Here is a 13,068-nt window from a genome sequence, read left to right as displayed (position 1 = left end):
GCTGGAGTGGAGCCGAGTCATGACATTGCTTTCACAAGGGAGGTGGGGGAAAAGGTGGGCGAGTTCATGATGGATGGCTGTTCAGACCTCTCTGTCCCAGCCTCCCAAGAACTGTCTGTCCCCAATTCCGGTCAGGCCACAAGGATGAACGGATCAATAGGCGTAAACTAACTTCTGATCTCGTATAGCTTGAATTTGCTTCTAAAAGAATCATACATTGTTCAGTGGTGCTCACAGGTACCCAACAAAACAGTGACATCAAAATATTATTTTCGAAAATATCTGATTTGAACCATGGGTTATCGTGAACTTTCAGTATCCTCAATACCCCCCCCTCCCCCCACACACACACACACAAAAACCCCGGCAACTCCCAACAATATAAAATCATACAAGTAAGCGACGAAGAATAATTCTGACATCAACTGCATAGAAATATTAAATATGGGCAGCGACTTTGCATAACTAAAGAGAGCACGAGATAATAGATTTATCAATTTACCAAACAGGCCAGCTGAAATCGTAAGCAAGGCGCTCAATTTTGAGCATGTTTTGGTTAGATATTTGATTCAAAAGGAACTAACAAACATATGCAACGCCCAACAGTTCACAATTCAACGAAACAGTGAGATTACCACTTAAAATTGCACTAATGCCTCAGCCAATCAATGCTCCCAATATCAGATGTGTACTTGACAAAGAGCACAATGCAACGAAAACGATAAGAGCCAAGACAAACAGAATATTGACAGCTTCAATATATATATATATATTTTCCAAGTAGCAAAGTAGAAATAAGCAAATGTTTACATGATTAAGATGGGCAATTTATCTACAGAAGTGGCTTCAGCAAAACCAAAATGGTTAGTTCTCTCAATTAAACAGAAACCTAGTGAACCTATACCTTCACCTAGGCTGTAATCTGTAGCCCCTACATCCCTCATGGATGAGAGATTTAAGAAACAGAGAAATTTTGGAATGCATCCAGGCTGTCTGCAAGTAAACCGCTGAGCCCTAAACTGTCAGTTCCGCTCAAGAATCCAGAGAAAGATGATCCATGCTCTGGGTCACCAGTGGACTCATGCTGAAAGTAAATAGGTCACAAAATATAAGAACCACATCAGCAGTCGGAGGATCAAAGAAGTTTACCATCTCAAACATAACAATGTTTGCTAGGGGTCTAAATTGGTACCATTGAGGTCTCTGGATTTGCATTATGATCACTGCCCAATACTGATGGTTCAGTGGTGGCTTCCCTTTCGTTACCAGTAGAGCATTGCTACATCAACAAAGGCTGATAAGCAACACATCAAGTTTTTTACAAGACAAAACACTATGAGAACAAGAGTACCTGATCATCATCTGTGCCAGTTTCTGGAATTGGACCCAAGACAGAAGCAGAACCACTGTTGCCAGGGACTGAACTTGATGTTCTTCTCGAAGCTTGATTCTGGAAGGCAAATGCATGACAAGTTTCTTCAGCTTCCCAAAGAGATGGATTTGACACCTTTGGCTGGTTACTTGTTTGCTGACGAGCAATCAGAGAAGCGATAGCAGCATCAAATGAATCACATGTAGCAGGGATCTGCTGGAGACTCAAGTTATTTTGAGAAGGCAATTGCTTGCTGTCTTGAGACGGTGCAGCTTCAGATAACAGCGCACCAAAGCTTACATTGGATATTGAGTCAAGCCATGAAAGTGGTGCCACTCTACTTTGATTATCCTATTTTGGAATCATAAACATAATATATCAGGATTCAAGTAAAGATATTGCAACAAACACATAACATCAGATACTCACCACTGGTTGTACTGCAATTGTGTTATCCACAATGGATGGTGTCACAAAGTTACTAGGAAATTCACACGAGCCAGCCATATGTTTCTGTTCATTGAAAACAAGATCTGGAGGCTTCATGCCAATAGTGTTGTCTGCAGACTGCACTGATGACAAAGATGGTCCACTGCATTGTTGCTTCAAATTGGGCCCAAACCAACCATACCTTCATAATAAATAAGTTAAATTTAAAATTTAACTATTATAATTAATGTGGATGGACAGAAATAGAACACTTATGGAAAACAAAATTGAACCTCAAACGGAATGTTGAAGGGCTGCCAACCGCAACATGCACATCAGCAGCCGTGCAAGAATCCTTAAGAGTCCATTTTGCACTGTTAGCTATGATATCCACTCTAGCATCATTAGGGAAGAGCATGAGCTCGCCTTTTGCACACCGAGAACTACCCCACTTTGTGTTCAGATGCTGTACAACTGAGGATATCTTCTTTCGAGGAGCCAAAATCAATTCCAGATAAGGGTTGTGTTTATCCTGCCAAATTAAATGAAGAATGAGCTATGCAAATAAAGGAGAGAACCTTCAAACAAGAAGATTGTATATAGTGCTTATATGGAGCTCTTACAGAACCCAAGGAACTCACTTGCTGCATGATCTTTTGAATGGTCTCATCTATTGGGAAAAGTTGAAGCTTGATCTTTCCAGAATGATTAGGTGGCCGAGCAGAAAACTTCATAGAATCACTGTGTGGTGATTCCATGCGACCGCCAGTCTTTGATGCTACTATCATGCTTTCAGTATATGACTTGGGTGAGAAACCAGCTCCCTTTCTGCGTTTCGCAGCAATATTGCCTGAAAATGATCCCTTAGTGAGCTTCAAAACTCAAAAGTATCCCTCTGACATATTGTCAAGAACTTTAACAAGTCATTCAAATGTTTCAGTTCAATTGCTCCTACCAAGAAGCACTTAGTTTCATTTCACACTTCAATTTTGGTCTAAGTTTGATTAAGCCCTTGTTTAGTTGCCTTCAAAATTCCAAAACTTTACAAGATTCCCCGTCACATCGAATCTTTGAACGCATGCATGAAGTATTAAATGTAGCTAAACAAAATAACTAATTACACAGTTTGTCTATAATTTGCGAGACGAATCTTTTGAGCCTAGTTAACCCATGATCGGATAATAATCACCAAATACAAACGAAAGTGCTACAGTACTTTACACCCAAAACTTTACGCATCTAAACAAGGGCTAAAATGTAATTATATAACAAGTCATGGCAGGCGACAGGAAACTGGTAATGCCAACATATCACCTGGTGATTTGTTGATATGAGCACCAACTTTCAGGCTATGCAATTTATTGCAACAAGATTTGGTATTTGCTCCTGTGCCAGGTGCTAATTGCTGCTTCTGAGCTTTCATTGTTTTCCAATACTAGGCACCAGGTATCCAATACAATCTTCCTCTTGAAAAAGTGAAACACTTATCCTGAAGATAGCAAAGAGCACGATCATTTAACTCAATAACGTTTCTTTCAGTTCAACTTAGTAGAGACTAACTTATAGGTCACGCTATAATGAAACATTGAAGTATCTATTGTGACAGAAGTACAGAACGCAAATGCAGACTCCCTACAGTACCAAGGTTTGAGATAACTGTTCAGCACAGTTTCTCAATTTTCTTGCACAAAACCAAGCAATTCATCAGAAACTATGATTTCGAAGAACCTAAAACTTCCATGCACAATGGTGTTTGTTGAATAATTCTATAGGATTTTTTTTCTGACAATTAATCTAAGAAATTCTTCCATTTCTGGATGAAGAAAAACTGACAGGGTAAAAAGAATGAACGCGACACATGGTTCCTTTCACCAGGGCACAAATTCGCCAGTCAAAGCCTAAACCTAGATGTCCTGATCCCCAAATTCTACCCTACTCAAGATGAGAATGGGCCGGCCCGGACCTGGCCTTGGACCTGGCCCCCATGGCCTCAAGGCCAATTTCTAAGGCCATGGGTCGACACAAATCAACATTTTGCCTATGGCTTTGATGGCCCGATGGGCATCACGGATCGGCCCAATCAAACCTATGCATATGCAAATATTTCAAGCATCATTATGCAATAGATTATGCAATCATCGTTACTTTGCAAAATCGTTCATCATTACTTCCACATACTGCCTTCACTAGTTTGAAAGTTCTGAATGAAACTGAAAGGCCAATTCAAACCCATCGGATCAGCGGGGCGAGTAGAACCTAACTAATAGAAACAGTAGAGTTGCTCAGTTTTCTAAAGCCATCTGAACAAAAAGAAGACAAGCTGATTCTCAACACAAAGTATTCGGACTTCGGACTTCTCAACACATTCGCCTGGTTTCCTATATCTTGCTTTTCTGTGCACATACTCCGATTCATATAACTTAATCACAGTCTCTTTGTGATGGTAGGGGCAGTAAGCCAACAATGTCACTCTTTCTGAAGCAGATGCCAGACCATTAAATAGCAGTCTGAAACTAAATTAGTATTCTGAAAACTATTTCACTAGCAGGCTAAACAGGCAGAATGCAGAAGGAGATATAGCAGTAACATAGAACATTGGTTGTGAAAATTAATTAGCAAGATGAAGCAGATGCCAGGCCATTAAATAGCAGTCTGAAACTAAATAAACCAAAGGAGCACTAGTAGATAATCCGTTGAAACTGGACGCGTCAGTAGGAATTACTACAGATAATCTGTCGACCGTCTGGGAGAAAGAGAAAAAAAGAAGCAAGGAAGATTCCTCACGAGAGATGGCCTTGAGGACGGCGTCCTGCGGCTGCTCCGCTTGGTCGCCCGCGACGGCGCAGCACCAGACGAGAGAAGGGCGGGGCCGGTGGGCGCCAATCCGGGCGCAGGGAGCATGGAGGGAGGGAGCGGACGCAGGGAGGTGGTGGAGCGCGAGGGCCCGGTAGCAAGCCATCGTCCCGTGCTCGTGACTCTCGCCGGCGGCAAGTGCGTCGCCCCCAGAAAGAAAGGAGATGGCTACACGGGGAGAGGGGGGGGGGAGGACAATGGAGAGACGAGAAGCTTACCGGAGGGGAGATCCGCCGGAGTCGCCGCTGCCGGGGGAGGACGGCGCGCCCGCCGCCGCCGCTCACTCGCCTCCGCGCCCAATCGCACCCAACATCCGGCAATTCAGAACCCTGAAATCACACGGATCACGCGGGACCTACCAGCACGAACCCGGCACCCACACAATCGCAACAATTCGAGGGGAGCAGCAGAGGCATACCTCTGTAGAAACCCTAGATCTCGCCGTCCTGAGCCCAAAGCGGCGAAACCCTAGCTCCGCCCGATGAGACCCCGGCGGCGCGTCGGGCACCGCAGAGGAAGACGCCGAGGCCACGGACAGGCCCTTAGCGCAGCCAGAGACGAGCCCCGAGGAAGGACCCCTAGCGCCGCCGGCAGGGCGCCGAAGGCTCCGGCGAGAATGCGCGGGCGCGCGGACGGAATGGGGAGGAGGGGGCGAGCGAGGCCGCGCGAGAGAGGGAGAAGCCGAATTTTTCAGGGGAAATTTTTGAACACTGATGGCCTCGCTTGCCGCCTCCACTCATTATCAGCGCCAACTTTTTCTTGTCTGTACGCGTAGACGCGTGCTGGGCCGGGACTCTCTTCGGAGTCGGTGTACGGGCCTACTTAAATCAGTGGTCTTTTGGGCCTACTTAAATCAGTGGTCTTTTGGGCCTACTTCAATCAGTGGGACGCGTTTTTTCTATTTTATATTTTTTAAAAACGTTTTTTTACAGAAATTTATTTTTGATTTCACAATTTACAGTTTTATACCCCTACCACCACCCGACAGGGGGGCGGCCGTCCCCCTGCCGGGCGGTAGGGACTTATATCTAATTAAAATTTAAGTTTTATCGCATGGAGGACTGTAAGGATCGATGGACCAAGAGGGGGTGAATTGGGCCTTTTTCAAATTTCTAAAACAAAATAAAGCAACCTTAACCTATGCAATGCTAGTAAGGCTCAATTCACCAACCGGCTAACTAAATAACCTACACAAGATATAAAGGAAACAACAAGATATAAAGCTAAGTAAGGTAGAACTAAGTTATGATCTCTAGGGTCAAGCACATAAGTAAATTGCATGAAAGTAAGTGCTTGAAAGTAAAGAGTTGGCAAGAGACGACCGTATTTTTTCTCGTGGTGTCAATGTGTTGGCACACACCCCTAATCCACGTTGTGACACTCACTAAGAGTCTTGTCACCTCCCATGTCACCAAGACAAGGGTGCTCACTAAGAGTCTCCGTTCACCATCCCGGTGTGGTGGAGCTCAAGCCACGTACAATCTTCTTCGGGTTCCCACAATCAACTTGGCAAGCTCCGCAAGAAGCACCTCAATCACCAAGATCGCCTAGGTAATACCAATCACCAAGAGTAACAATCTAGGGCCTTCACTTGAGCAAGAACCTATCACCAAGAACGGATGCACACAAGCTTCTCTCTACTCAAGTCCTTAGCCTTGCTTCTTGGATGATTGAATGATCAAATGAGTTGAATGTGAAGCTCAAGGTAGCTCTCAACAATAGAATGAGTGTATGAGTGTTGCCTGGTATCAAGAGACTTCAAAATGACCCATTTGAGGGGTATATATAGGCAGCTCACGTGGATAGAGCCGTTGGAGAAAAGCTGCCAGAAAAGTACGCAACGCCGGTTAATCCGACAGCCCTCCAAAAGTCATCGTCCGTTTAACCGATGAATGTAAACTTCCCATTTGAAATACTAGTCGTTACAGCTCGGGCAATTTAACCGACGTATCATCGGTTTAACCGGTGAGTGTAGTTGTCCATTGATCAACTGAAAAAACAACTCTCTGGACAACTGCACCGACGCTAACTCAATTCCTTCGTCGGTTTAACCGGTGAGTGTAAGCCTGAAAACCCCTAAAAACCGACTCTCTAGACAACTGAACCGACGTTAATTTTAAACATCGTCGGTTAATCCGGTGAACACTGTGTCCAGACATCAGCAACTGCGTTTAACCGACATATAGAAAATTGATGTCGTCGGTTAAACCGGTGATAAGATTTTTTTCTTGATTTTGCTTTTTCTAATCTGAGTCTTGAATGAAATCCAAATATTCTTGAGATATGAGCTGAATAGCACTTGTTTGAGCTTCCAAGAACCTGAGTGACCAATGTGTGCATCCATTTCTTTGATTGATCATGTCCATGCTCAAGTTACTTGGCCTTAACCCCTCTTAATAGTGCGACCGCTACAAAGCTATGAAACCTATACTAACCTAAGTGTCCTTCTCAACCTTGCGACACTTAGGACTAGAAAGATCCTTAGTCTTGTTATATACTTGAGTTGAATACCGAGATCGCCTTTTTGAATAATGAAATTTAGGGGCCTCTTTAACATATGATCCAATGAGCGATAAGATTTCATTAAGCTGCACAAACTCATTAGTCACAATAATGGTTGTCATTAATCACCAAAACATACTTTGAGGGCCTAAATGCTTTCAAGGACCCTACCGCCCGGTGGAGGGGCGGCAAGCAGGCCGACCGCCCGGCAGGGGAGCGGCAGGCTCCCCCCCAATATAAAAGCTGAGGTCCCCCCACCTTCATTTGCAGCAAACAACATCCATAGAGGGAAAAATGAGAGACGTGGGGTGAGGGAGGGAGTTGCAACAGCGAAGTCCTGCCGGATTTTAGATCCGAACCGCAGGTAACCAATATTTCTCAACTTTATCATTCTAAATTTTTTGTATTTTTAATTCTATGATTAGTGTTTTTTATAATTGTAACCGCTTAGGGTTCGGATTAGTGGTTATAATTGAAGCCGTACCATGGTTTTAGAAACTGGTTTAATTAAAATTAAGTCTTTGAATGGCTAGATATGTCGAGCAAGGTGGCGTTTCAAGTTCATTACGGTGATTTCTATAGAATTACTCGTGATTCCTATGGAGTAAATCTATCAGCATTAGAACGAAGACAGTGCAGTCTAGATAAACCCCTAGAGAGGAGTTTTGGTTCCATACGCAAATGGCTTCACGGGAAGTTCAATGTGAATACAAAGACTCATTTGCTTACGGTTCATACCGTGACTTCCTGGGAAACAAATGGGGATTTCTAGGAGTTGACGCTTATAAGTAGTACGGAAGAATAGAAATATTACATGCACACAGCTCTTCAAAGAGGGTGGCCTCTTGCAATGGTAATTCCGATTCACCAGAAGGTCGGTGATTTAGATGAAGGATCAACACACACAACATATGACTAGAATGAACAGTTGGAAGAGGATAAAGAAGAAGAGAACGTACAGCTCCAGAACCAGAACCACAAGGTTTAGCAGATGAAGGCGAGCGGATACCTAGAATTGTGGAGGACATGGAGAAAGAAGGTCAGGATGCACAAATAATGGAGCAATGTGGGGACTCATCGGACGATGAGGACGATGAACGCTTCCCAGTGCTAGGTGAATGGCGTGAAGAGAGTTTTGGGAATCCAGTGGTACAAGATATTAGATGTCCGGAGTTTGAATACAGAGTGAATGAGGTCATACAAGGGGCAAAGTATCGTACCATTGAAGATGTGAAGGATGCTGTGAAGGTCTGGGCTATATCTCTGAGGAAGGAATTCAGAGTGTTGAAGTCTAGCAGCAAAGAATACGAGGTGAGGTGTGCAGATAGAGACTGTACATAGCGAGTGCATGCCTACAAGGGGAAGTTCAAAACACACTGGGAATATTCAATTGTTACACCACATACTTGTAGATTGACAGGTGTTGTGGGACATCATCGTAATATCGCATCTACTTTCATGGCCAAGAAGATGTATGGGGTGATTCTTGACAAAATGGATTACGAGCCTGCATTGATAATTAGGGACATTGAACAGAATTTCCAGTATGTGATCAGCTATGCAAAGGCTTGGCGGGCTAAACAAAAAGTGTTTGAGATGCGGTTTGGCACTTATGAGGCTTCATATGACAACCTACCTCGTATGCTAGAAGCAATTGTGCACAAAAATTCTGGAAGTGCTTTTGATACATACAGTGTACCGAGCTTGTCAGGGGGGGCAAGCATTTTGCTGCGAGCTTTCTTCTGCATTGGTGCATGTGTGAGGGCCTTCATTTACTCCCTTCCTGTTCTGTGTATTGACGGCACTTTCCTGACAGGAAAATATAAGGGAACAATATTGACGGCGATCGGAATTGATTGCAACAAGCAGATAGTTTCCATCGCCTTTGCCTTTGTTGAGAATGAGAACATAGAAAGCTGGTACTGATTTCTTAAACGTATGAAAAATCACGTTGTTGCTGGAAGGCCTAATGTTTGCCTTATCAGTGATAGGCATGCAGGTCTCCTTGCAGCTATAAGGCAGCTCCAATAAGGTAGTCCATTTTCACCTCATATATGGCCAGATGTTGTCAGTAGGTGGTGTGTGAGGCATATGGCTGCTAATTTTTATGAGCGGTTCAAGAATAAGGATTTGATGAATTTGTTCAAGCGATTGTGCACTCAGAATCAGCTGAGGAAGTTCAATGCTTTGTGGGGTATAATTGATGACATGAGAGCCGAATTGCTTAAGAGCCAGACCTCATCATCCAGCAGGAGACGTTCTACAGATTCATTAGTTCGAGCTGCTAAACCATTTACACAGTGGATTGATGGTGCACCTAAATAGAAGTGGTCACTTCTGTATGACACAAATGGGAGGCTTTACGGGATCGAGACGACCAACCATGCTGAGTGTTACAATATAGTAATGCGTCGTGTTCGTGGATTTCCTCTTGTTGGTATTGTTGAGTTCATCATGTATGGATGTGTAAGGTATTTTAGGGAGCTGTACGCATCAGCCGCTTCCTTACTTCATGATCCAGGAGTGCGTTTTTGCGGAAGAGTCAATGAGTACATGGAAAAAAAGATGGAAAAGGCTCGATTTCACTCAGTTATATCGATGGGCACAAAAGAGCAAAGGTTTGAGGTATCATGCAGGGACAGGACCGGACAGGGTGTCCGCAGACAAAGGGTTGTTCAAGAAGTTTTGATAACCATTGACGGGAGGGTGTTCTGCAGATGCCAAAAGCCAAAGGTGCATCACTTACCATGCTCCCATGTCATCGCGGCTTGTTCTGTATCTGGGTTAGATGTTGCGTCATATGTTTCTCTCTATTTCACAAAGGAAGCTGCTGCACAGACTTGGTGTCATGAGATATACGGCATCGGTATTCTAGGACCATTCACTCAACAAAATTCACATCCAATGCTCATCCCAGATCCAGCTATGAAGAGGGTGTAAGCATCTAGGCCCTCAAGGTATGTTTCGGTGATTAATGACAACCATTATTGTGACTAATGAGTTTGTGCAGCTTAATAGATCATTATCGCTCATTTGGTCATATGTCAAAAGAGGCCCCTTAATTTCATTATTCAAAAAGGCGATCTCGGTATTCAACTCATATATATATGTCAAGACTAAGGATCTTTCTAGTCCTAAGTGTCACAAGGTTGAGAAGGACACTTAGGTTAGTATAGGTTTTATAGTTTTGTAGTGATCACACTATTAAGAGGGGTTAAGGCCAAGTAACTTGAGCATGGACATGGTCAATCAAAAATGGATACACACTATGGTCACTCAGGTTCCTAGAAGTTCAAATAAGTGGTTCTCAACTTATATGTCAAGAATATTTGGATTTCATTCAAGACTCAAATCAGAAAAGGCAAAATCAGAAAAAGTCGTTAACACCGGTTTAACCGACGCTCTCCCTTTTATATACGTCGGTTAAACGAAGTCAGCAGAGTCTGGACAAGTCAATACACCGGTTAAACCGACGTGTTTGAATTTAACGTCGGTGCATTAGTCCAGAGTTGGTTTTTCCAGGGTAATTCAAGTTCTATACACCGGTTAAACCGACGCTATTTGAAATGAGACGTCGGCGCAATTGACCAGTGAGATGGTTTTTCCATGGATTTTCTGAAGTTGTACTCACCGGTTAAACCGACGATTGTTTTGAGTTAACGTCGGTGCAGTTGTCTAGAGACTTGGTTTTTCAGTTGATCAGTGGACAACTATACTCACCGGTTAAACCGATGATACGTCGGTTAATCTGCCCAAGTTGTAACGGCTAGTTTTCAGAAGGGGCAGTTTACATTCATCGGTTAAACCGACGCTGGCTATTGGAGGATCGTCGGATTAACCGGTGCTACGCAGTTTTCTGGCAGCTTTTCTCCAACGCTCTATTCGTGTGAGCTGCCTATATATACCCCTCCAATGGGTCATTTTTCTACTCTTGACACCAGGCAACATCCAAACACTCATACTATAGTCAAGAGCCACCTTGAGCTTCATCTTTCACATACTTGTTCATTCAATCAATCAAGAAGCAAGATTAAGGACTTGAGTAGAGAGAAGCTTGTGTGCATCCGTTCTTGGTGATCGGTTCTTGCTCAAGTGTAGGCCTTAGCTTGTTACTCTTGGTGATTGGCATCACCTAGGCGATCTTGGTGATCGAGGTGTTTCTCGCGGAGCTTGCCAAGGATTGTGGGAGCCCGGAGAAGAAGATTGTACGTGGCTTGAGCTCCACCACGCCGGGATGGTGAACGGAGACTCTTAGTGAGCGCCCAAGTCTCGGTGACATGGGAGGTGACAAGACTCTTAGTGAGTGTCACAACGTGGATTAGGGGTGTGTGCCAACACATCGACACCACGGGAAAAAATCCGGTTGTCTCTTGCACTATCTCTCATTTCAAGCACTTACTTTCATGCAATCTTTCATGTGCTTGACCTTAGAGATCATAGCTTAGCTCTACCTTGCTTAGTTTCATTTCTTTGTTAGCTTGTGTAGTTTGCTTTGTTTAGCCGGTTGGTGAATTGAGCCTTACTAGCATTGCATAGGTTAAGGTTGTTTTAACTATCTTAGAAATTTGAAAAAGGCCCAATTCACCCCCCTCTTGGTCCATCGATCCTTACAGAGGGGCATAGACCGACGGCAGAGGCGTCGTATCCAGAACGGAATGGACGAGTCCGAGGTTGGAAAGAAGAAAAAACATTGCAACTTGTGTGGAGCAGACGGTCACACTTACAAGAAGTGCCCACAGCTTTCAGTACCCATTGCTGCGGCCGAGGCTGGACCTTCCGGGAATCCGACGGATGGATCGGCTCCACCTACAAGAATTCGCCGCATCTAGTTGTGCACGCAACAGCTTGCAATGTATTTGTGTGTACGAAACTAAGTATATTATGTATATACTATGTCTAGATGTCTTGTTTAATTAGTTGGCAGTACGTATTTCTCTCGAATTTGGTTGTAATGAATGAAACCTTCAATGTAATATGTTATGTGGTATTTTGTTTAACGTTCTATTTATATTTCGTTCATTGTATCTTATGTGGTATTGTATCATAGAGCCACACGAGGTTCAAGATTCACAAATAAATATAATCATTGCAATCAAATATAGCAAACATATAAGTATTGCAATTAAAGGTACAGGAGGTCTGTCGTCCCGTCACAATTTACATCACAATCTAAAACCGATGAACATCATATGTTATAGATCATGTCATGAAATCATCTAGGTCGTCATCCCAGTTGACAGATGGTGGTGCTGCAGGTGGTGTAGCGTGACTTGACGAACCTCTCGACTTTTCCTTTCTCTCTTTTCTGGTTCTAAGTTCATGTACAGGGGGACAAACATCATGTGTTGGAGGCTATGATTTTGGGGGCATGAAGTCATCTATATCGTCATCCTAGTTAACACAAGTTGGTGCTTGAGGTGGTGCAGCATTACTTGACGAACCTCTTGCCTTTCCCTTTATCTCTTTTCTGGTTCTAGGTTTGTGTACAGGGGGAGGAATATCATTTGTTGGAGGCCATGGTTTGGGGGGCATGAAGTCATCCATATCGTCATCCCAGTTAACACAAGTTGGTGCTTGAGGTGGTGCAGCATGACTTGACGAACCTCCGGTCATCTGTTCTTGCGGAGGCCAAGAACTATCACCCAAAGATCTTCTCCACCTCCTTCGTCTAGTTTGCGGCATAAGTCCATCGAAGATACATACCAATTTACGGAAATTTGGTATCGATTTTTTAATCAACTCCGTGTCCTCGGGGTAATCCTAGCATATAATTACACAATAATTTTACTATTTCGTAAATATGGATTACAAATGACGGACAGGATTAGAACTAAATAAGAGTTACCTTAATGTGTATTTCATACACCTCTGACCGCATCCATATCTTACAAGTATTTTGTAAGAATCCAATA

At 43.5% G+C, this 13,068-nt stretch overlaps 1 protein-coding gene across 4 annotated transcripts; it reads right to left on the bottom strand.

Moving 5' to 3' along the window:
- Positions 1-736: 736 nt before the first annotated feature.
- Positions 737-5,360, bottom strand: LOC120674295 (TSL-kinase interacting protein 1-like). Of its 4 annotated transcripts, XM_039955461.1 has the most exons (9): positions 5,073-5,360; positions 4,873-4,983; positions 3,116-3,290; positions 2,443-2,651; positions 2,095-2,333; positions 1,802-2,003; positions 1,352-1,723; positions 1,193-1,279; positions 737-1,084 (listed from the first exon to the last, which is right to left on the bottom strand). In XM_039955461.1, exons 3-9 carry the CDS (start codon positions 3,222-3,224, stop codon positions 956-958), a joined length of 1,347 nt encoding a protein of 448 aa, XP_039811395.1. In that variant the 5' UTR covers positions 3,225-3,290; positions 4,873-4,983; positions 5,073-5,360; the 3' UTR covers positions 737-955. The 4 variants fall into 4 exon arrangements, with proteins under 4 accessions (XP_039811395.1, XP_039811394.1, XP_039811396.1 ...); XM_039955460.1 differs by having other exon boundaries at positions 4,873-5,360; XM_039955462.1 differs by lacking the exon at positions 4,873-4,983.
- Between the last annotated feature and the right edge of the window lie 7,708 nt (positions 5,361-13,068).

The sequence above is a fragment of the Panicum virgatum genome, chromosome 5N (assembly GCF_016808335.1).
Source record: "Panicum virgatum strain AP13 chromosome 5N, P.virgatum_v5, whole genome shotgun sequence".
Taxonomy (NCBI): Eukaryota; Viridiplantae; Streptophyta; class Magnoliopsida; order Poales; family Poaceae; genus Panicum; species Panicum virgatum.
This window is presented reverse-complemented; position numbering and strand designations above follow the sequence as displayed.